The 24,126-nt window shown below is 45.0% G+C and overlaps 1 protein-coding gene across 1 annotated transcript; it reads right to left on the bottom strand.

Annotated features, from left to right (window-relative positions):
- Positions 1-628: 628 nt before the first annotated feature.
- Positions 629-23,095, bottom strand: LOC131466234 (insulin-like growth factor-binding protein 3). Its single transcript, XM_058639436.1, has 4 exons — positions 22,562-23,095; positions 18,421-18,662; positions 14,799-14,918; positions 629-796 (listed from the first exon to the last, which is right to left on the bottom strand). The coding sequence occupies exons 1-4, from the start codon at positions 22,923-22,925 to the stop codon at positions 671-673; spliced, it is 852 nt and encodes a 283-aa protein (XP_058495419.1). The 5' UTR covers positions 22,926-23,095; the 3' UTR covers positions 629-670.
- Positions 23,096-24,126: the final 1,031 nt, after the last annotated feature.

Genomic DNA, 24,126 nt, shown 5'->3' with positions numbered 1-24,126 from the left:
GAGAGTGTGTGTTTGTTTTCATGTTCCTGCATTGTTCACTGGAGCAGGGGGGGGGGGGGGGCAACATACACTATTTACACAAGTAAAGTAAAAAAGCACCGGCTCACTGGCTGAGTCGTGTGCTAACGCAGGTGCTCACATGTCAAGAAAACACACACACACACAGATAGACACACGGACAGACACACACAGACAGACACGTAGACGTGGTGGTGGTGTGGTTTCTTGGGGTCACAGTCACAAACAAGTCGTCTTTAAAGTGAGTGGAAAAGTCCCTCCTTCCTCTCTCTCTAAAAGAATAGTGCAGATGATCAGATTCTCTCTCTCTCTCTCCCTCTCTCGCTCCTCCCCTTCTGTCAGCTTTTAGCTTAATTGCTTTTTACAAGTTTTAAAGAAAGGACAGGTAGCTGTGATGGACAGGAGACTTTGGACGATCGCAGCCGAGGCCGTGCTCCTCTCTTCTCCCTCCCTCTCTCCCTCCCCCCATTGTTCTCCTCTCCCTCCCTCTACGACAGAAATGGGTCCAGAGCTCCTTCAAATGTTTACATCCAACAAACATGCAAGAGCAAAGTAGGCTCTATTTCTTTCTTTCTTTCTCCCCCACCCTCCCCTTCACTCCCACCCCCTCATTTGCTGTCCTTCTCTCTCCGTCCACTCGACGTCCGTCCTCTCATTTGCTCTCCAGGTTGTAGCACTGCGTCCCGCCCCGCTCCCTGCCGTCCAAGCCCGGCAGAGGCTGCCCGTATTTGTCCACACACCAGCAGTAGCCCCGCCTCCTGCCTTTGGATGGACGGCACTGCAAAGAGAAGAAGAAAAGAGGGTTATTTTTCTGTTTTTTTGGGAAGTCGTTTGCTGCATCCCTTGAAAAACAAGGGTGACGCAGACAAACGGTGGCTCCAACATCACTCAGCTGTGACTTCCAGCTCTGGTTCAAAGTCAGGGAGGAGAAGAGAGGAAAGTTGTGTGTGTGTGTGTGTGTGTGTGTGTGTTTATATGCCTGTGCGTGTATGACGGAGGTTATCACTTAGAGACACGCTGTGAAAACAGATTAGCGTCTCCGGGGCGACGAATTATGATCCTGACGCAGCTTTATCAACACCACCTTCAACGTGCGTCTGTTTATTTCAATAACACGGAGTCTTCTGCGTCTCCGGCTTTGGGGATTTCTGATGCTTGTCAGGAGGCCGAGTCATGCCTCAGCAGAACTCTAATAACACAAGCATCGCATTGATCATGGACTGGAATGTTTTTAATGTGCAGCAACGATTACACATAATAAACACTGGAGAAGAAGCAGCTGCTCGCCTTCTGGGGAACCTGATGATTCCTTAGCATCTTCCACCTCCCATTATGTTGGCCGGTTTGTTTCTAAATTCATCAAAGACAAACCTACTTGTGTATCAATGTAGTTTTGAGTAAACAAGGTAAAACTAGCAACTCCATGAAAAAAGTTCATAATCTGCTGAACTTGTTTCTGTACATGTGACACCGTCCTGAGTTTTTCCTCACTCGATTTGAGGGTCTAAGGACAGAGGGTCTAAAGACAGAGGGTCTAAGGACAGAGGGTGTAATGACAGACGGTCTAAGGACAGAGGGTGTAAGGACAAAGGGTGTAAGGACAGACAGTCTAAGGACAGAGGGTGTAAGGACAGACGGTCTAAGGACAGAGGGTCTAAGGACAGAGGGTCTAAGGACAGACGTGTAAGGACAGAGTGTGTAAGGACAGACGGTCTTAGGACAGAGGGTGTAAGGACAGAGAGTGTAAGGACAGAGGGTCTAAGGACAGACGGTCTAAGGACAGAGGGTGTAAGGATAGACATCTAAGGATAGACATCTAAGGACAGACGGTCTAAGGACAGATGGTCTAAGGACAGAGGGTGTAAGGACAGACATCAGAAACCAAAAAAAGATGGCGCCCGTGTGTGTGGCCTGCCGTCTGTCGCTCCCAATGCTGTGTGTGTTTGTGCTGTTTGTGTCACTTTTAGCTCTGAATGTCAACTCTCTGCTGGTGTACGATCGCCAAACTCTACTAAATGTTCGACTACAAACGAAAGATTTAGTAAATTTCGATCATCATGGTCATAAAACCTTGCCTCCGCTCCTATCGGGGATCCCAACTTACCTCTGCCGCGCCCCGGCTTCACCTCCGCGGCGTAAGCGCACTCGCCGCCGGGGAAAACGCAGCAGTCGTCTGGTAAGGCTGAAGGCCTGTCTGCGTCTTTAGTCAGCTTGTAGGATCAACTTTTCCCGGCTCTCTCCCCGGCTCCACTTGCCTACGGACGCCAGTGTGATTCCTGTCATCGGCCCGATCGGGTGTCTCAGCTCCGTGGTCGCTGCGCTCCTCGTCCCTGCTGGCGCGGGGTGAATCTCCGCAAACCTGCGGCCTCTGTATCGGGCTCCCCGGACAGCTGACGTCGTTGACCCGCCGGTTCCTACCAGGATTGGCAAATGCTTTTATCTTAAAGGATTTCTTCTCATCCTGAAGTTTCGATTTTCTCTGTGTGACTGAGGCGTGGATGAGTGTTGGTGAGTCCAGTGCTTTCGCGGATCTTTTACCCCACGATTGCGGCTATTTTAACTCCCCGTGGATGTCGGGCAGAGGAGGAGGCAAAGTGACCAGATTTCACCATCAGCCATGCTTACCAGCTTTGAACTGAGTTTATTTGAGCTGGGTCGCTTTCACACAGTGCTGTGCGCTGTGGTCTATCGGCCTCCCAGATACAATAAGGACTTTTTAAATGACTTCGCTGATTTCTTGGCTGAAATAATGCCTAAATATGACCATGTCCTTATTGTCGGAGATTTTAATGTTCATGTGTGTTGTCCTGAAAAGCCAATGGCTAAGGAATTCCTGCACCTCATCGACTCTTTTAATCTTGTGCAGTCAGTGTCTGGACCCACACAGGAACGTGGACACACACTTGATCTTGTTTTGTCATATGGTTTGCCTGTTTTTAACCTTGAGATTTGGGATGCAGTGTTTTCTGATCACATGCCTGTGTTCTTCGAGGTTGCTCTTGCCTGTAACACAGTTAAATCTGGCGGCTTCTGTTAGGGCTCTTATCTCACCTCCTGCATATGACCCCTCTGTCTCTGTTCCCTGCACTGCTGTTTTTAACCAGTTTTTTACAGGAGGTTGTTGGTCGGCTGAAGCACTCAGGTTCTCCAAATGATGCTGTCCCTCCTCGAATATTTAAAGAGGTTTTCCACACTATAGGGCCATCTATTATTCTGGTTTTAAATAGCAGTCTGTCCACAGGTGTGGTCCCCAAAAATGTTAAACATGCAGTAGTGCAACCTCTTATCAAAAAACCTGGTCTAGACCCTGCAAATTTCAGGCCCATCTCCAAACTGCCTTTTATCTCAAAAATCCTTGAGAAGCTAGTCCATGGTCAAGTAATAACTTTTTAGAGGAAAGTAATATCCTTGAGGTTTTCCAGTCCGGTTTTAAATCACTGCACAGCACTGAATCAGCACTTTTAAGAGTTTTTAATGATATCTTTTTAGCTACTGACTCCGGTGACTGTGTAGTTCTTGTGCTTTTAACTGCTGCATTTGATACAGTGGACCATGAGATCCTGATCTCACGTCTGGAGGAGCAGGTGGGCATCAGGGGCACAGCTTTGGAGTGGTTCAGGTCATACTTGGCTGATCGAACTTTCTGTGTCAGCCTCGGTGACTCGACATCCTCCTCGGCTCCTCTCACCTGCGGGGTCCCACAGAGCTCAGTTCTGGGCCCCCTTCTTTTCTCTCTATAGCTGCTCTCACTTGACTCCATTCTTAGAAAGTATGGCATCTCGTTCCACTGCTATGCAGATGACAGTCAAATCCACATGCCTATTGAAAAGAACGATGCATACTCTTTTAAAATTCTACTTGAGTGTCTTGATGACATAAAGGCCTGGATGGCTCTGAACTTTCTAAATTTCAATGACAAAAAGACAGAAGTGATGGTGTTTGGTGGCAGCACTGGGACCCCCCAAAACCCCCCCTAAAACCAAGCAGAAGCTCAGAGGGGATCGTGCCTTCGCTGTCGCAGCTCCAAAACTTCGGAATGATCTGCCTCTGCACATAAGACAGGCCTCGTCCTTTTTAAATCCCTTCTTAAAACCCACCTTTTCTCTTTGGCCTTTGACACTTCATGAGACGTTTGGTTTTTATTTATTTTACTTATTTTAATTTGAATAGAATTTATTGCTCTTTATTGTATGGCTGCTATTTCTTATTGTGTTTTTATGATTCTAATTTATTTTAAGCTGTTTTATCTAATTTTGAACCTTTTACTTATTATGCCTTTTATTTATTCTGTACAGCACTTTGGTCCATTGTGGTTTGTTTAAAGTGCTTAACAAATAAAGTTGGATTGGATTGGATCTAAGGACAGAGGGTCTAATGTTTGACTTGCTTTAGCCAAGGTCATGTCTTGAATTCAAATGTACAGCATGTGCTAAAAAGTGAGTTGAACAACATCAGTGACGCAGCCGTTTAAAGACGTCAGTCCAAACAAGGGGACTTGACTTGGCTGTTGCCAAAGCTTATGTAAAAGCGTTAAAGCCCTTAACTTCAGCTGAGTCTGTAAATGAGGTCAGGAGTACACTCTCCCTGACACGCTCAGCGTTCACTTGTCCTCGCCAACAAATAATAGAAAATGATCAATACGTGTGTTGATAAGTACAGAGCACGGCAGGTGCTGGATTCCCACCAGCCACCTTATCTTTATAATGTCCCCGAGAGAACCGGAGAGAATATTATTCCAGAAACTTTCTGATTAACTTTCCTTCATCTTACTCCAGAGTCACTGAAAGGTTACAAGAGCCTGGAGGGAAACTAACGGATGCAAACTGGCCTTTTCTGCTGGTTAAAGATAAACTCTATGGACTGTCATGACGCATTCAAATACTTCTTTTAAAAGTGCAGCTATAACAGCTGATAGAGACGAGAAGGTCTAAGGTTTGACACAATCTCTGTTCCAGTTCATTCCAAAGGTGCTGGATCATAGGGTAAAAGGTCAGGTCTCTGTGTAGGACTGGTCAAGTTCTTCCAGTCAAACCATGTCTTTATAGTCCTTGAAAGCATAGCATTGTCCAAAAATGTCTTGGTGTGCTGAAGTGTTAAGATTGTCCTTTATTGGACATACAAAGTCTGATTGAAACACTTTTGTCCATATGGTGTAGCATTGTTGTCAATAATTGCCATGATTTATCTGTCGTTTCCGGGTTCCCGTGGCTACCGTCTTCTTTGTGCTCGCTTTGAGCGTGTTGGGATTTTTGGGTGATCCAGTAAAATGATCTCCAGTGAGCCTGTTTCCATCACCATCTTCACGTTTATGATGAACACAGCCAGTGAAGAGACACGTTTTCTCACATTTTGCTTGATTTATGCTAGGGGTGCAACGGATCAAAAAACTTACGGATCGGATCGTTTCTCGGATCAGGGTCATGGAACAGATCAATTTTCGGATCAGTAAAAAAAGTCTGTTACAATCTTTTCGCTGAAGTGGGTGTGCGGTGGCGCACCGTCGTAACGTGGCTCAAGCACTTTCAGCATGTGTTTAAAACTCTCGTTTTGCACAACCGAATATGGCCTCATGTCTGCACCTATAAACACACCGATAGTGTTTGTGATGGCTTTAGCAACGGTCTGATTGTGCAACAAGGGGCTGCTTAAATGCCGCGGTGATAAGCAGTTGTGGAGCAGCCTTCGTTTTCACTCCTGTCAGTGAAACCCTGGGGTGATGCGTGGCCATGCTTGATGTGTTTCCACTGTGTGCCAAACCGAAGATATCGATCCGACCGGATCACGGATCAATGATGATCCGTTGCACCACTCATTTATGCGTTAGAACAGGTGAACGGTGTCACTCTTGCCTGACAGAGGACACGGCCTTGGTTGCGTGACATCAGCAACTGGAGATCAATCCCGATCCCTGCATCTGAGAGTCATTACTAACTGTCTCACGATCAGAGCCGTCCACACTGTTAGGGTCTGTGAAGACTTCACACATTAGCATCATGTGCTGCTGGCCAACGGGCGGCAAATGATGGAAAAGCAGATCAGTTTTGATAGAGTGGGGGGGGCAGGGAATGAGGAGTGCTCTGAGTGAGTGAGAGGTACTGAGTGTGAAGGTAAACATGGAGTTGCTAAAATATTTGCTAAGGCCAGTTGGAGGGGGCTGCAGGGAGACCAGGGAGGCTATTCTGGGAAGCTGGCACACACTCAAAATCATCTGGAGCTGATTATGGCCTGCTCGCGCACATGCAGTCACACATAAATGAGCTGTATGTACTGTATGTACATTACACAGCCCCCCCCCGCCCATCACCACCACCTGCTTACACACACAAGTGCTCACATGCATGTAGGCTGGTGCTTGTATCAGACGGCAACTTTATGAGCACCAGTTTGGGAACACATGAAACAATACATAGAGACTGTTGGAGCTTTATCCGGCTCACAGTAATCCTTCTCTTCATGGGGAGTGGAGACAGATCGGCAAGGTGAGACAACACCTGTCTATGTATAGGGGACAGCATACTGTATACGGTACATGGAGTCTGTGGGGGAGGGAACAGCCGAGAACCATTCTGTGATAATAAGACAAGCTTAGAACGACATGTCAGGATAACGTGTTCTTACCAACAACCACAGACGACACTTTGACTCAATTGTCTGCAAACTCTTCGAACATCCACTGATTTTCATTCCTTTCTGTATGATTGTAGATTAGAGTTTTCCTGTTTCTCTTAGGCCAATATATTGATGCTGATTTCTTTTCCACCTCCATCTCATAATAAAACATTTCCTGAGTTTAAAGGGAACAGTACGGGGCGCCATTAACCCTTTAACACCAAGCATGTCCCTTTGCATCACCGTAATCACGCAACAGTTTGTGAAAAGCTGAGAAATTTCACATCAAAGCCAACATGTGGTTATTACGGTAATTTCACCTGCACTGTTGCAGCATCTTTGTCACCAGAGGAGAGAGTTGGAAAAACACCTGTACATAGTTTCTATTTTTTTGCCTGTTTTTGGACATTGAGGCAAAAACTCAACCAAATGTTATTTTTAAATGTTTTATACTTGCAGTGAATTGTTAATAACTGCCAGATATTAAAAGTTATTCTGGAAAAATGGGCAAAAGTAACTTAATCACAGGATATTTCCTTCCTATTTTAACCTTTTTTCAAGTCCAGATTGACATTTTGAGGCTTCGGTGCTCAACTTGAACGAGCAGTGTAAAAATCATTGCTGGAAAAAGAACAATTTCATTTAAGCACAGCTGATGTGGATGTGAATGCTGACATCAGCATTCTGATGTTAAAGTCATTGTTGTTTCATTTGAATTCCGACGCCCAGGTGTGCAGAGATGAAACAAAACTCTGTTGATGCCTACACACGACAGACAGACAGACAGACAGACAGGCTTCAATCTGAGAACATCCACGCGCAGCCCGAGTACATGAATGATCAAAGGCAGCTTTAGAGACAGCGGCCTCTTAAAATGCCTCGCCAACAACTACTGCAGCCGTCTGGGGGCGAGTACGGAGCCTGACACGCCCCCCCCCCCCCCCCCCCCCACACACACACACACACTAACATCATCAGGGGACTCTTTTGGATGAATCCTCCTCTTCCTCCTCTTCTGTATCCCTGTGTTTTCTCTCTCTCTGTCTCTCCTCTGCTCCCTTCATTCCTCTCACGGTGCCATGATCTGAGTCTGCTGCCGGGTTCTATTTTCCGCCGTCAAGCTTAAAAGTGTGTTCCCCTGCTCCAGTTAATGATAACTTTTTTAGGACCTTTTTCTGGTATAAACACAGACCTTGTTTTTGAGGAACTGCTTAAGATCGGGGCTCAGATTTGAACTTGCATCTCGCAAGGACCAAATAACTTTTAAAGCACAGGAAGTGAGGACATTTTGTGAAAGTGAGGTCAATTTGGCTGGTGCTTGCGGTCTGTCACACCTCAAAAGGCCTGTGTAGGGGTTCAGGTTATGGTTATTCATTTAGTTGTGTTCGGTTAGGCTCAGGGGGCCGAGGGAATGCACTCTGTCTGTGAGTGCGTGTGTGTCTGAGAGAGAGAGGGAGAGAGGGAGAGAGGGAGAGAGGGAGAGAGAGAGTTGAAAAGCCAAAGGAGAGGCGGAAGGGAGAGTAAGAGCAAAATGTGCATGTGTGCATTCCCCCGGTTGCTTGGCTACCTTTGAATTTCCGTTCAGTCTCTCTTTCATCTGTGAACTATTAGCAGTCATCTCAAGCAATCCTTTCTTTATTACTTCAATCCACAAACACACACACACACACACACACACACACACACACATTGTAGCAACAGCCACTTTGTTTCATAACTTCCTAATGAAGCCTTAGGGGCCTCAAGTAACAATGATCACAAGGAATCAGTGAGTTTGAACTGTTGTGACAATAGCAGAGCTGAACAATAATGGGGGAGAGAAAAAAACAGTACAGTTGTGATACAAAATGCACTTTTGTTGAAGGACTAAGAGCGAGTGCATGTGCATGTGCATGGAAAAGAAAATGAATGACGAGGGAGAAGCTCGATGCTGCCAGGTTCTTCAGCCTCGGCCGAGGATTTGTCCTGAACTGAGCTGAAGAAGCCTCTTAAACTAGAGACCAAACGTTTCATACTGGAGTCAAGCAGCTCTGGTGACCTACAGCAAACTACTGAAGAGGACATTATCCGGTTGTTTTATTCCAACTTGGAAAAATTTAATTTAGCACCATTTTAGTCACCGACGACCATGTTTACATTTATTTTAAAAGTCTGGTTTTAGCCGGACAGACAGAATATTAAGTTTGTTTTCCTGATGTCACGTAAATATACTATTTCACATTATAACTTTTATCATACACAGCTGAACAGAGGAGAAGAGAACTGTTGTACATCCGTCCAAAGCTAAAAACCCATAAAAAAACTAAAAACCTGTGCTGTGTTTGAAAATCTTTCCTGGAAATGTCAAACTTTTTTAATTACATATCACAATATGGAATTTATTTTAATGTAAAAGTACCAAACCAAAAAAAACAAGGTTCAAACGAGGTTAAAAACACACTGCGCCTGTCACTCACACTGATAGTGAGTTACATGTTGAGGTTGTGTATTTTGTACAGCGGTTAAACGCTGATTTATACTTTGACTGTGCTTTATATATCTTAACATGACATTAGTATTAAGTCCACCAGAAATATGACAACTTCTGTACCTGCTGTGAAGATGAAGACCCTCAGTGTGTTCTGTAAGAGTGACCTGAGACTTCGTGAAGAAGGAATTCTCTACCAATCTAAATTGGAATCGGAATTCTCCGCGACAGAACGAGCCACAAATTGAAGTGAAAAGCGTGAATAGATTCAGCGTCTGGAACCCGGATCAGCTGAGAGCCTGCGTGGTCCACATGGCTCTCACTGAAAAAGCACATTTCATCCACACCATGCGTTCATAATGCTACCTTTATGGGGTGTGTATGCGTTGTGTGTTGTGCGTATGAATGCATGCTCTTGTGATGCTGGTCTTTATAGCTAATAGCAGCACGGCTGGGCTTCACGGGTATTAAAAAGAGCCTGCGCTGACCACAGGATAAACACAAGCTCTTAAAATGCTGTGTGTGTGTGTGTGTGCGCTTGTATTTGTTACCTCTTTAGGACCTTTTTTTTCTGTCATAAACACTGACCTTGTCAGAACCAGTCGTCCTCACGGAGACCAAAACCTGGTCCTAATGAGGCAGAACCTCATTTCTGAGGAACCAGTTTAACTTTAGGATGTATATTTGAATAGTGGTGAGGTTAAAATAACACTTGTGACTCATGTAGATCTGAGAGTCTAAATATCAGCATCAGCGTTGGTCAGAGGAAAACTCATATTGTTTAACCATAAAAGGACCAGACAATGTCCCGTAACTAAGTGCTTTTGTCCATTTTTCCCTGAGTTTCCAATGTCTGACGGTATATTTACAATTTCCAAAAACTTTCTCCGGCTTCCTGAAACAGCACGCGTGAAATTACCGTAATAACTTCTCAGATTTCAGAAAACCGTTGGAATTTGGCAAAGTGCGCTTGTGACAACGTGTCGTCAGCGTTACGCTCGGTGCTAAAGGGTTATTACAAAGACAGTAGCTGTTCCCCTTTACTTACAACATACAGGATTATTTAACCACAACTTTACATCACGTGATGACATATTATTTATACATCGTGTAGAAAACCTAGAAAGAAATTATATGGAATTGTATGGAAATTTGGGATTGATCGTCTTTCTGCAGCAAAATGCAAAACAGGATTCTTTGTATAATCAAACTTAAGTATTGAAAAAGTTCAAAGGTTTTTGTTATAAATGCCCAAATTCAATGAGCGTCCTGGCGTTGGCGTCGTGCAGCAGTCATGGCAAAGACACGGCTCCACATCCTCCAATGAAGAGGATTTGGTGGAACAGAGATTCAGGGAGGGAACAGAACGAGGGAGAGAGACAGAGTGAAAATAGCTGTCTGGGTCCCCTAAGGTTGGCCAGTTATTATAAAGCCATTGTGGTCAGTGTGTACGTTTCCACAGATCCTTCTGAGTCACGCTCAATAAGTCAGTCCTTATGGGCCTGGCACTGTCAGGACCCAGTGAAGGGGGGGAGGGGGGGATAAGAGAGTACCCAGGCACCTGGCTCACATCCTTAACCCACTGCCTCTTCCTCTCACTCCTCCTCTACACACACCAAAGTCTGAAAAAAGTACACAGAGAAGCGCAGACACACTGTTGTCCCATTCACAACCGTTTGCGGGGTGATTCCTGGCCAAACAAGGAAGGAAAAGCAAGGTGGGCGGAAGAGCAGGATGGACAGAATGATGGAGCGGGCAGACAGAACAAAAGGTGGGTGGACGACTCCAGGCAGGGCATAATGGGGGTAATGATGGGTGGGCGAAGAATAAAAGAGACAGAGCACGAGAGTCAGAGGGACAGAGAGTTTGAGGGATGTAACGAGTGGATCATTGTTGGGCCTGACCTGGGATACGGAGCCAATTCATATAACTGCTGCTAAAAATAGGCTTCTCTGTAGCTAACGCTGCTAAACGTCTCCTGCAGGAGCAGCAACACGTGTGCACACATGCAGTCGATATCCCTGCATCTTTCTCGTGTCAGTAACTTTGGTCACTGCATGGAGAACGGTCAGACCACACCCTGAAAGTTTCATGTCAATGAAAACTATGTCTGTTTCTGAAGGCGTACTTCCTGTTGCCAGTAGGTGGCGCAATGAGTGGCTTTGCACGTTATCATCATGGACCAATTAGCCATAAAAGAGAAGATGAAAAGGAACAGAGACAGGGCGGAAGCCTGCGTCATGGCTAGTGGGAACACAAAATGTGTTATTAAGTGAAATGAATCGGATCAAAGAGTTCCAGGTCAGTTTCAAAGACAGTGTAACCAAGTTGTCATCACAGCACTGCATTGATCATCAACACCTGCAGTAAAAAGCACAGCCATGAAATCCATCTGTCATTTCTACCCCAACCACTTTCGCCCTTTTTTTTTCCTTGGAACTGAATCACAAAGGATAGCTGGGACACCCCTTCAAGAATGTGGTGTTTTTTCAATCATGCAAAAAAAAAAAACAACCAAAAACAAACCAAAGACAAACAACCAAAGCTGTTGTTCTATCGCTACTGTGGACAACAGTCATTATTGTCTCCAGCAGAGCAGAGACGAGTCAGACAGCGTCTCCAACGCCTGGAAATACAAGTGGACATGTTTTGGTATGAGACTGCAAACAAGCTTTGTTGTGGTTAGCATAGCTACACAACTTGTTAACCAACTTAGCTTTATGATGGTGACATTCATTTCCTTGGAATCGGTTTATATGCCGGGGGAAGGGGGAGGGGTTAGTAACTTTCAGGGTTCAACTTTCCTGTGCACTTCAGGAGGAGAGGTTTGTCTTTTTCTCTCTACAACAGCAGACACTTTGCCCCCATGGTTCTATACACAGCTATAATTACACTTTTACCTTCACAACAAACAAACAACCTCACTCTGACACACTCTGTCAATGTATTTCTGGACACAGAAGAAGCAAATTATGCTGCAGCGAGCAAGTTATACGCTCATTTTTGTCCTTTCTCTTTGGTCATAAAAAAGCTCTAATTGGTGACCGGTCTCACCCTAAAGTCTTCAACTTAAAACACGATTTTGGATTCTCTGCCATTTCTTTGTTGACGGACTCTCTCCTGCGTCTCCTTGTCACACTCTGCTCGGACGTCTTCACCTGTCTGGATTATTGTCTGTGTAAAGTCACAGTGACGTTGACCTTTGGCCATTCCACTCTAATCAGTTTGTCTGCAATCATGGAATAAGATTTTCCCAAACTTGAGATCATCACTTTGAAAAGTCCCATCAACACATTCATCTGAAGTTTCCAGGCCTCTAAAGTGGAGACGTATGAAAATGCTTCTGCTTGTTATTAAATGAAAACTATAACATGACAATTCATAGTTTCTGCGTCCAAGTGCACATGCTCTGCTCAACTGACCCTTCAACTGCAGTTGTGTACATGTGACCGAGTGGGTTTTTTTTTTTTAACAAGGCTATTTGTAATTTGTAGTATCTCCTCAAATTTAGCATGAAATTGCATGTAAGTGGTCATGAGATAAAAGTTTTTCAGGTTTGTTAATGTGGGTGCTTGGTATTGCTTTCATTTATGGAAGTCAACAGCTCACAGGAATGGGTTAGGGTTCGTATTTTAGATCAGTGCAAACAGGCGATATATCAGAGCACCAATCTTGTTGGAAATTGTGTGTATTTTTAGCCTCAGCTTGGTCAAGCACAGCTTTTCTTTGTTTGTCCTGCAGCCACGTCATTGAGCCCTCTATTAGCCCTTCTCAGTCGCAGAGACTTTTCCAGGAACTCTGAAAATCTTTAAAGAACTTTGAACCTTTTCCTTTATTTCAACCAGATTAACCTCTTTCCAGTTTCAGTCGCCCAGCTGCCAAAAAATTACCGCACTCAGTAAACAAGACTCTCGGTTGACAATGGAACTATTGATAAAGATTATATCGGACTTCGTCATCACTTAACATTCAAGCGCAAGTTACACTCATTATTACCTTTAGTGTTACCAATGTAATCTATCTGGATTACTGACTATGGTCAGCGAGCAAACAGGAACACAGGTGAAATAACCACAACAAACATTCACTCTTCCTCTCTGACCTCTGTACGTCTCCACAGTGTCTGTATATTTACAGTTCTTTAGATCTTTAGTGAACACCCAAACAGTCACGCACAAAAAGACTCATGTACGGTTCTTTTCTTTTGCTCCCGTTCCTTTGTTCCTGGTGCTCTTCAGAATACAACATCCATATGAAAGATGACACTCGCCACTTAAACGTCCACATTTCAGCGAGTCCCTGAATACATGACACCGGCAGATTTTGGTAGGAGATACTGAGACACCTTGTGTATCATGTATATGGTTAAGTCTCTTTTTTTCCCTGCACTCAGTCCCTCACCCATCCATCTCTCCCCACCCCGTCCTCCCCCCCTTTCGCTGCCTTCTTTTCACAATATTGTCACCCTAGACGGTTCACACGGTATCCTCTTCGCCGTGTTTCCGGTCATAAATCTCTGCAACGCACCATGAAGCCACTTCCCCTTGGATGGTCTTAACACAACACCCCGTGCCCCCCATTGGCCCTCTAAATAAAGGGCGACAAGGGCTGGTACACTGCTGTACTCACACACACACACACACACACACACACATGATTAAACACTTTACTGGTAGGTTTAGACGAAGATAAAATCCAGGAACAGAACAAGGAAGAGTCTGATTTTAATGAAACGGTAACAATGAAACCAGACTTGGACATTTTTGGGAAAAAAAGAGTGTGGGAAGGGGGATTATGGGATGATTTTATTGTGTGTTTGTGTGTGTGTGTGTGTTCATGAGTTATGGATCGAGTTGGTCTCTGAGTCACGGTGCTGCACGGTGGGGAATTTTTTTCGATGACTCATGAGTTTGTCAGAACAGAACTCGAGCAGCGCTGATAAGGCTCCGACCTTGGCCATTTATTTGACAGCTGTACGTCTCAGCAGCGCCCCCTTCCCTCCTCATGCCCACCACCACAGCCCTCCCACCCTCCCATTCACCACCTTCCCGCCTCGCCCTTCCTCCCCTCTTGTCAACACATGTCACCCACCCCAATTTCAGCTTCCTCCTCTTCTTTTTTTTCCCTTTTCTTCAGCCCGTCTCGCAAATGAGCAGGCCATGGGTGGCCCGAGTCTGCTGCACCACGGACAAGAAAAACTAAACCAGTGACAGCCTGTTTGTGTTTTTTACCTCACCAACAGCACCCCCACACCTACACACCCTCACCAAAACGACCATCATCAAACAAGCGCCATACATACACTCCCCTGCTGCCACATCTACTGTGCCACACACACTCCCAGACCACATTCTTACATCCCTACCCCCCACACTCTCCCACACCACACACGCCCACAAACACACCTGACCGACTTCATTTCCTGTGAGGCATGAGTCAGACGGCTGCAGTGCATTTACTGGGGTAATACATGGTTATTAGCCATTCTGATAATATAGTGTTGATGTGGCTGTCAAGGCAACCTGAGCTGCACAAAAAAAGGGGGATTGTGTGTGCGTGTGGGAGGGTGAGATGAGTCGCGGAGGATTCTTTGGAAGTTGTTGAGGCATGCGGCGGCTCTGTCCGCATGTCCTCAGGTGAGGAAGAGAAGAAGAGAGAGAGAGACGGTGTGTGACATAAAGAAACAGCAGGGAGAGCCATTCACCTGTTTTTTCTTGTAGAAGCCCTTTCTGTCACAGTTGGGAATGCGGAAGCCTCTCGGGTTGAGCACGTTGCTGATCTTCAGACTGTTCAGGATGCTCTCCATCTCCCGCCGACACGGCCCCTAGCAACATGGCAAACACACCAAAACGATAGAAGCAATTACACTCTCACATTTACACACAGACGCGGAACAGTGTTCATGCTGCTCCACATCAGAGACCATAAACATGAACCTCCTGCACCATGTGCCCCATTAATGTTGCATCTAAGTAATTAGGGAAATTATTTTTCCACCCTGTATGTTTGTATACTTAATTAAGTGTCCCCTGTTCCTAATGAAGTGTGGTCTTTCCAGAGATGGTCCTCTTCAAATCTTAGTTTCCTCTTACTTCTAGTATCAGCGAGGTATTTTCACCCTGTGAGAACGACTGCTCACTGGATATTTTATCCTTTTCAGTCCATTCCTGAAATATTCAGACAACCTTTCCTAACACGAACGTCGTGACTGTGTCTATGTAAGACCAGCGTTGGATCACGGGCTTCGGCTCACGTTCTAATTATGTGACTGATCCTCTTGGTCTTTTTTCCTTAAATTGCTTTAGTGTTCCAGCTTTTTTTTTTATACACCACAAAATCTGCTCTTTGTAAAAGTGTGACACTCTACTGAAGAGCATGATAAGAAACCTCACGACAGGTGGTGAATCTCAGCTCTGCTGGTGTCTTCTGGTGCCCAGAGAACTGCCACTCACACTGGATATTTTCACTTTTTCAGACCATTCTCGGTAAATGCTGGAGATGTTCAGCGTGAGTTTTAGACATAATCAGACCAGCCACATTCAAAGTCACTTAAATCACCTTTCTTCTTCATTCCGATGCTATCTGTCAACAGGTCAAAGTTATTTCAGTTGCTGCCATGTGATTGGCTGACCTGATATTCAAGGTAACAAGCAGTTGAAAAGTGGCTGGTGGTGAGTGTGTCGTCAAACTGTGCTTGTTTTTAACGCCCCCTGCAGGTTGTCAACGTTGCTACGGTCATAACTTTTACAGCCACAACATCACACCGAAAACTGAAATATTCGAAATGACCCAAAATCTTTGGCTGACATAATTGGTGTTTGTAGAAAACTGTGATTAAACGTGATCAAATTATATTTGTTAAATCTGCACAGAGCTGCAGTGATGCCTCCACTGTTAGGTCCAGATTGAAGAGGTTAACTCCCAAAATGAGATGTCAAGTGGTACCTTCTCTAACAAACTGTAGGAGAGCATGTAATTTATATAATAATGATGTTTAAATGACAGCAGATAGCCTGAAGGGTCCTGGTGGAGCTTTAGACCACAAATTGCTCTGGAGCACAATGTTTTGAGGAGAGATTCCCCACACTGTTTGTATCTTGTGTTTTTCCTGCATGTGCACATGCCTACCACCTACCATGGGTTGACAGCAGTGTGCATTTTTCTGCTCACAGCACAGGACCAGGGTGGCCAGCCATACACTGTAGCTACTATGGAGAGCCAGCAGTCTGCAGTGTTCATTCCAACAAATTAGCTCAGCAGGAGATGATGAGCTCCACCTCCATTAGGAGTGCTAATCAGTGGGTGGCCTTGAGATGAAGTAAAAAAATAAATAAGATAAATGGTGCCCAACAACTTCATCGCGCTCACCCTGAAAGGGAAACATTCCCTTTTGTTGCGTTTCTCTGTCTCTGGTTTTCTCTTATTGCTCTTATTGCTCTGGATGTCATGTGACTCACTTTGTTTACTCTAGTCCAAAAGATGTACCAGCCTGAATTTCGCCATAGTTGTGTCAGCTGTTGTCTCGTTCTTCTGTGTACCAGCTACTCGTATTGTTTCTGGGTGGAAACTGTGACTCCCAATCACATTATCTGGGTGTGTTGGTCCAACACATGTTTTCCTGTATTCCTGATAATTCCTTCTTTTTTTTTTTAAATGTCATTTAAACATACTATGTTATTTTGGTGCAAATCACTGAATATAAAACCAATAAAAACTCCATATGGTGCCTTATTAGCTAGAATCTTGAAGTACAACATCACAGTGCTGCAGTGACCATTCCAACATTTTAAGTCATTCACATTTCATTCTACTTTGTTTTGTTAGTTTTCTAATCAAAGCTGGATTTCACTTGTTTTACTTTGTAGTTCCTCCCTTATGTATTGTCTCTTGGCTACTTCCTGTTTTACTTTGAAGCATTACTTCCCCTGTATATGTGTTTAGTTTAGCTTCCTGCTCTTGTGTTTTCACTCGTTTCCCACACCTGTTGTTATCTGGTGTTACTTTCCTCGTCGACTGTGTTCTCACTGCTTCACTTTGCTGTCTTTTCTGATATCGGTAAGTGTTTTCCAGCATTTTGTGTTTTTGACTGAGTGTTTTTCTGGATATGTTTTCTTAGTTTGACTGCTCACCTGTTTGTGCTCTTGTTTGTAAGCTAACACTAGCTTCATCTCCTGTATTTACCTCTGTGTAACAAGTGCTGTAAACAATATTAGCAAACAAGTTAGCAAGGTAGCTAGCTAGCGAGCAAGGAAAAGGTTACAAAGCTAACACGATGACACTACGAGGATTCAGCCTCTACATTTTTGTGATATTCAAGATGTTCAATATTTTTTTTAAAGGCAAAGATAATGCAGTTCATGTTACTGTTTAGTTCGGCTGGGCATTATTTCAATAATGATCACAATACGTTGATTATACTGTTTACATGTTGCATTAATGCACTGGTTTGTTGTTGTTTTCTGCCCATAAATAAGTTTAAAAGCACAATTAAATAGTTAATTCAACCAGTCCAACATTATATGACACGATATTGACTAATCTGAGCATTTTTATCAACATAACCTTTTTTTGAGCCATAACACCCAGACTGCAGAGCTAACTACCTGGCAAGGTTTTTATTTAACCCTTAGAACACAGAGCATTTTAGCTGCTTTTGTCCATGACTATGTTTAAACGTACAGTATATACAGAGGCCATAAGAATGTGTCTTATATCCTTTTTTTTTCAGCACAACCTAGGCAATATGATGAAAAAAAAAATCATTTTCACTAACTATATAAACACACCTGAGCAAAAAGTACTCAAATTGTTTAAAATTGGATTGATTTTGTGAAATTTGGTAATACGACACAGTCCAAAGTTCTCTTGGCTCATTTTTATGAACAAAAATTAAAGAAAAACGCTCTATTTTGATACTTCTGCACTGTCCATATAAGAAGCTGTGTATTATTCCCTCTGCAAAGTACCATGGGTGCACCTGCGTCACAGATCCGGGTTGCATGAGCACTAAGGGTTAAAGGTCCTGTGTGTAAGAATTGACATAACATTTAAATGGTGAGACATCCTCTGTTCAGCCTGCTATAGAGAGCTATGGTGTCATCCTTCATTTGCGTAGTAAGCTTTCACTTCTAAAAGTGAAACACACACATTTGTTTGCTTCTATTCTGGCTGCTGTAGACACACAGTGTCACAAGATAGCAACCTCCATAAAGCAAGGCCTTTGCCTTATTCTAAGGCAATACAAATGTTAGCATTTGATGTGTTGTACCTTCTGCAGTCATAGTAGGATCAATGTCTATATGAATGAACCTCTGCATGTGACTTACATACTCCATCTCCCTCTTGGTCTCCAGGGAGAAGTTGTGCATGTCCATGATGGCCCCTCCCGACACGGACTCCACCTTGTAGCTCTGCGACTTCTTGTTCTGATCTTTCTGGATCAGCTTGTTCTGCAGCGTCGGTCTGGTGTCCATGGACCCGCGGCCCTTCACGGTCGACGCGCCGGGCAACAGCGTCATCGTCTGGGTCACATTGGCACTGCTGTCGACCTGATTTCCACCACCGTTCTCTGTGTGGACAAAGGTAAGCGAGTTTAGAACACGCCATGCTTGTTGACACTTTAAAGACTGATACCACTTCAACCTCACTGCCACACAGATAACACAATATAGCAACAACTTTTTCTTTGGATAAATGAATTGTATCCTAACTGTAAGATGTTTTTAGCTCATGTAGCAGAATTATTGCCTTTTAGAAGAATTGACTCATGGGAAATATGGTCGTGGACATATTTTTCAAGACTCATGACAGCCATTGTTGAAGGATCTTTTTGGGGATGATTAGTCGGAGATTCATGATACTGGTTATGGGCTTTCATGTTTCAGAATGCCTGTGGAACTCTGGTTATTTTGTTGTTGCTGTGTTTTTTCCTGTTTTGTATGTTGGTTTGTTCTTTTAAAGTTCAGTTTCATTGTGTTTGGGTTTTTTTGATTGTTCCTGTTTACATATTATGCAATCAGTGAGCGTGTATGTATGATATACAGTGCATGAATATAAAGTGACAGGAAAGAAATAGACGGCAGCGAATTGTTGCAATTTTCTAAACGTTTTATGTCGCCTCGATGCAGAGAAAAGCAGTGAAATCATTATTTTCTACACAGTCTCTGGAGATTTCTTGTTAATCTAGTTGTTGATGCCCCACCACCACAAAACAAAACAAAAATCACATCAGAGCGAAAACTAATCCGTGAGGTCAATGGAGTTTTCCGCAGAGCTCAGAGAAAGGATTGTTTTGAGGCACAGATCTGGGGGAAGGATACAAAAAAAATCTGCAGCTTTTAAGTTTCCCAAGAGCTAAATTGGTCTGCATGATTCTTAAACCAAAGAAGGACCTGAGGGGTACCAGGACTCTTCCAAGTGATCACTCACTGCTGAGCCAAACTTAACATTCAACCAAGAACATGAGCTCCAGAAACCTCCACACATGAAATCACCTAAAGGACTGTGAGAAACAACGTTTCCTGGTCTGGTGAAATCAAGGCCAAACTGCTGAACTCCAGCACCTCAGCATCAGCTCAGTGCCATCACATCGTGGGGCACTGAGAATAAACTGAAAAGAGCAAAGTATGATGATTCAGAGGCCGTTATTCTGAATACTGAGTAAAGGATGTACCTTTTTTTTAATAAATCTAAGAGGAACAAAGCTATAATTTAGTTGGACTGACAACGGAAAAAGTATTTGAAAGCTTTCCGGCGACAACACAAAAATGAAAAAAAAAACGGTCTAAATTCTTCACTCGGTCTGAAGGAGCATTCTTGACTTGCCTAAAAGTGGCCTGTTCTAAGCAGACAAAATAAAGTTTGCTCATTGCATGTGGGCTCTTTGGAGACAGAAACTAAGCCAAGTAATAAACAGATACACAACAATTTCATATCCGCAAGTTTTCCACAGTATGCAGACCATGAGATAGACTCTAAACAAAGGCTTTTTAAGGATTGGGGCTAAAAGTGGAGCAGGTTAGGGCTGCACGAGGTAAAGTGGGAGATAAGGGAACACATTTATTAATAGCCAGCCATGGAGCTGGCAAAGATTCCTGTCAAATCGTCAAAGACAGACAGAGTGGGGACTGTCTGACCGAGAGGAAGAGAGGAGGGGGGCACCAAACATTTCTCCCTAATATAGGACAGGACCAGTCTGCTGACCATGTGCCACCCGGTCTGCCACACCAACACAAGCCACAGTCAAGGAAACCGACTGGGCTCGGAAACGATGTCCCAGAGAGACATGGGGACGATGGGAACACACACACACCCAAACACAGTTTCAAACCGATAACTCGAAGCAGATTTTGTGTTCGAGAACTGCGGTGAGAGTGGCGGACGGGCAATGTAGGCGTGTAGCTCGTGTGGGCAGGCAGGCTGGCAGCCCACCCTTCCTCCATGACCACCTGATCAATTAGCGATGTGGTGGGGCTCCACAGTCTCTCCCATGCTCACCAGAACTTAGAATAACAACATGGATGTCAGCAACGACATCAACTGCATCGAGACCGAGTCAGAAAGGCAACAGATGCTCCATGTGGTTTCCCAGAACTTGGCTAAAAACAAAGAAGTCCATAAATGTCCAAATATACACTTAAAAAATAGTGGACCTTGTCAATATAAACTTTATGTAACCTTTCCAAGGAAGTCTGGAGTATTTTAGATAAACATGTTGCGCAATTTGTTTGTATAACGGTACAGGAGTAAACAACACAAACTGCGGTGAGGAGAGCTTGTTAATGTCTGGGAGGAGAGGCTGCTCTAGAGCTGGGAACTGATGGTGGAAACCACCAAGCTGCACTGACGCACTATGACCAACAGGGGCACTTAGGAACATTTGCCCACATCTCCACCCCCACCAGATACTCTAAATGGGCACCTATATGTGTGTTTCTGCTGTTGTGCAGGCAGCACATGGTGAGAAATCAACATAAACACAGGGAGAGACGTCTGTGTACAGTTACACATGTTTGACCTAATGAGGTGAAGTCCAAAAAGGTGAAAGGATAAATAGTTGCTGGTCTACAAATCTGTGTGTGTGTGTGTTTTGCATGTGTGTGTGTGTGTGTGAGTGAGAATGACAATGTGACTGCTGAGTGCTTGCACACCACACATCGCTGTGGCCAAACCAAACAACCAGGAATTAGAAAACACACACACGGGGGCTCCTGGAGGCCTGTGACGTCAACAGTGGCCCAACACACAGCAGTGTGTGTGTATTCACATGGAGGTGGCGTGTGTGCCGTTTCACCAGTGTGAGGTGAGCAGCATGCATCCATTCACATGAAACACCCACTTTTTTTACCCCCTTGATAACGGAATGGGATTTAGTGTGTGTGTGTGTTGTGTTGGTTGCTTACAGGGAACTCAAAGACAAACACACACCCACATAAACACCCTCACAGCTGTGACACAGCTAGTAAAGCACTTTTTTTTTCATTCTGTGCACAAATATCCATGAGGTTTATTTAGAAGGAAAATGGGGACAGTGCAGGAGACATGGACGAGGTCTGCCCTCAGCCTCGGCTGAATACTGTATACTTACAGTATGTATGTGGCATTCCTTAACTATTGGTTTGAGGGAGCCAGTCTCTCAGCCTCTCTCTCTCTCTCTATGTGTGTGTGTGTGTGTGTGTATGTAGTGGTTTTTGTAACCTAAGGTATAAACACTAACTTTTTCTGGATCTCGCTTGGTCCAAAGTCCGCTCCTAAAGAGGCAGAACCACACTCTGGTGATAGGTTAAAGTTAGGGTTGAGCATTAACTGCTTATGGTTAAGGTAAGTCTTTCATTCTGCTGCCCAAATGAATGGAGGTGGACGCATAGTCCTGACATGAACAGCCAACCTGTGTGTGTGAGTGTGTGTGCGTGTGTGTGTGTGTGTGTTTGGCAGCAGTGATGTCCTTCCTAAAAACAAGTACATCCAATCCATATAGATTAATTTAGCATTTTACGCACAACGGCTCGAGTCTTGGCGCACACGGCAGAGCAGTGGTCGCCTGCCTGCTGTGAAGGCAACGAACCATTTTCTGCGCAAAAACACTATCCTCTCAAAAACTTTCAGGAGCCTTTTAGATTTTTTTTTAACCCCAAACTAACACATCACTGTGCAATGTCAGGCCTCCCCTCTAAAACCCCGCGGTCAGGGTTGGTGGTTGACATCTGTGTCTGCAGAGCAGCTCCTGTCTCTTTCTGCCTTTATATCTTAAGTAGATCAGATTAGCCACCTTTATCTGCTCCACTATCACTAATCTGTGTTTTACAAGAGCAGGGAACACCCCCGGCTTTGGTCAGCAAAGGAGCACCACCGCATCGGGAGCGCGCCTGTCATGTATCCACCAAATAACAACCCAAATATAGGCTCCACGCTAAAGCCACGGGCTTTTGAAAGACAATAGTTCGACACAAGAAGAAAACGAGTCTTTACCTTGTTTTTGCGTCGGTATGAGAATGCTGTTGAGTCGTTTGGACGCGGCAGGGGTGCACACTCCTCGCCCCTCCAGCAGCGCCTGCAGAGGTCGGCTCTCCCCGGGCTGGTGTTGGCAGCTCAAGCCGGAGCCGCAGCGCGCCGTGTACACTCCACACGCATGTCCCTCGCCGAGGGCGCACGTCATGCAGCAGCCGCAGCCGGGCTCTCTCATCCGCTCCGCGCAGTCCTTGGGCAGGGGCTTGCACTGCAGCAGCGCCCCTGCGTCGCACGGCTCGCACCGGACCACCGGCCCCACGGTGTCGGCGAGCCGGGCGAGCGCAGCCAGCGTCGCGGCGAAGCAAAGTACGCAGAGAGCGGGCATTCTGCCGATGAAAACTGGTCACAAAGGGACAGAATGCGAGTTGTCACGCAGGTTTAATGGAACTCTCTGTGACACAGCGAGCCGGCTAGCCTTCTCCATCTGTGTTTACTTTTACGCGAACTTCTCGTTTTATAAAGGCGAGGGGGAGCAAAAAAAAAGAGAGCCAACAAGTCACACCCTCCGTATGAATAATGTAGACGAAGAGCCCCGATATGAGGCAGCGCTGCATCAGCCTGAGGAGAGAGCTGCTCGAACATTTAACTCTATTAATCAACTCATCCAATTTAGCACACTAATCATCCGCTGCGCCTTTATTCCCACACTCATTTATTTTCTGTTAATGCACAGTGGTTTGTTTCCACTTGGAAATGTGGTTTCTTGCCACACAAGTGACTGTGATTGAGCTGCACGCGCATTTCTGTTCACTGATCACTGATACAAACAGTGTTTTTATGTCAGCAGACTGAGAATTGAATGCGCGGCTGCGCCGGCCAACGCTTCGTCTGTGCTGGCTGAGGGTTTCCACACCGCTGGCCACATCCCCTGCTGGCACCAGTGGTGTGAGTGCATGCCAATACACCCCCACCCCCCCCCCCCCCCCACACACACACACACATGCAAAACATTCCTCTGGGCAGGTGTGTGTGTGGAGGTGGCTCTGTATGTTAACCCCTTGGAACAATCATGTGTATGTGTTCGTTGCAGTGTTGCCTCTTTAAGACCTTTTTTTTCTGGCTAATCTCAAGCCCAGGACCTGGTCCTATTGAGGCAGAAGCTAATTTGTGAGAAACTGAAGGTTAAATTCGAGTTTAACTGTTTATGTTTAGGGTAAGAAATGACACTTTGTTTAGGTCGTCCAAATGAATGGAAGGCATCACAGTGTCCTCAGCAGAGTAGCTGTGTGTGTGTGTGTGGGACCACATGCTCAGAGGTGGATGCAGGCAGCCAGATTGCTTTACTGTTCTGGGTGGTGGAAGCTGCAGTGTTGGAATTGCACATCAGTCAGAACAGCAACCCTCAGCTACCAAGCGTGCGGGCCAGACTGCATACCCGAGCCCTCGGGCCAAATAACTTTCAGGAGCGCTGCTCACCTTTCACGTACCCAGAGCAGACCTGGTGATCTCCCACCCCCCGCACACACACACCACCTCCAAAACATCCATACCCCCTGCAACCTTTCCTCCTGTATATGTATTCCATT

The sequence above is a fragment of the Solea solea genome, chromosome 9 (genome assembly GCF_958295425.1).
Source record: "Solea solea chromosome 9, fSolSol10.1, whole genome shotgun sequence".
Taxonomy (NCBI): domain Eukaryota; kingdom Metazoa; phylum Chordata; class Actinopteri; order Pleuronectiformes; family Soleidae; genus Solea; species Solea solea.
The sequence above is the reverse complement of the archived record's forward strand: the minus strand, read 5'-3'. Positions and strand labels throughout refer to the sequence as shown.

Bases quoted from the DNA above. Each gene is read 5' to 3' on its own strand.
- LOC131466234 (XM_058639436.1), bottom strand. From the start codon at position 22,925: ATGCCCGCTCTCTGCGTACTTTGCTTCGCCGCGACGCTGGCTGCGCTC. The intron at 18,663-22,561 runs GTAAAGACTCGT...TTGTCCACACAG, and splicing joins CATACCGACGCAAAAACAAG to AGAACGGTGGTGGAAATCAG. The intron at 14,919-18,420 runs GTAAGTCACATG...CCATGTTGCTAG, and splicing joins CCAAGAGGGAGATGGAGTAT to GGGCCGTGTCGGCGGGAGAT.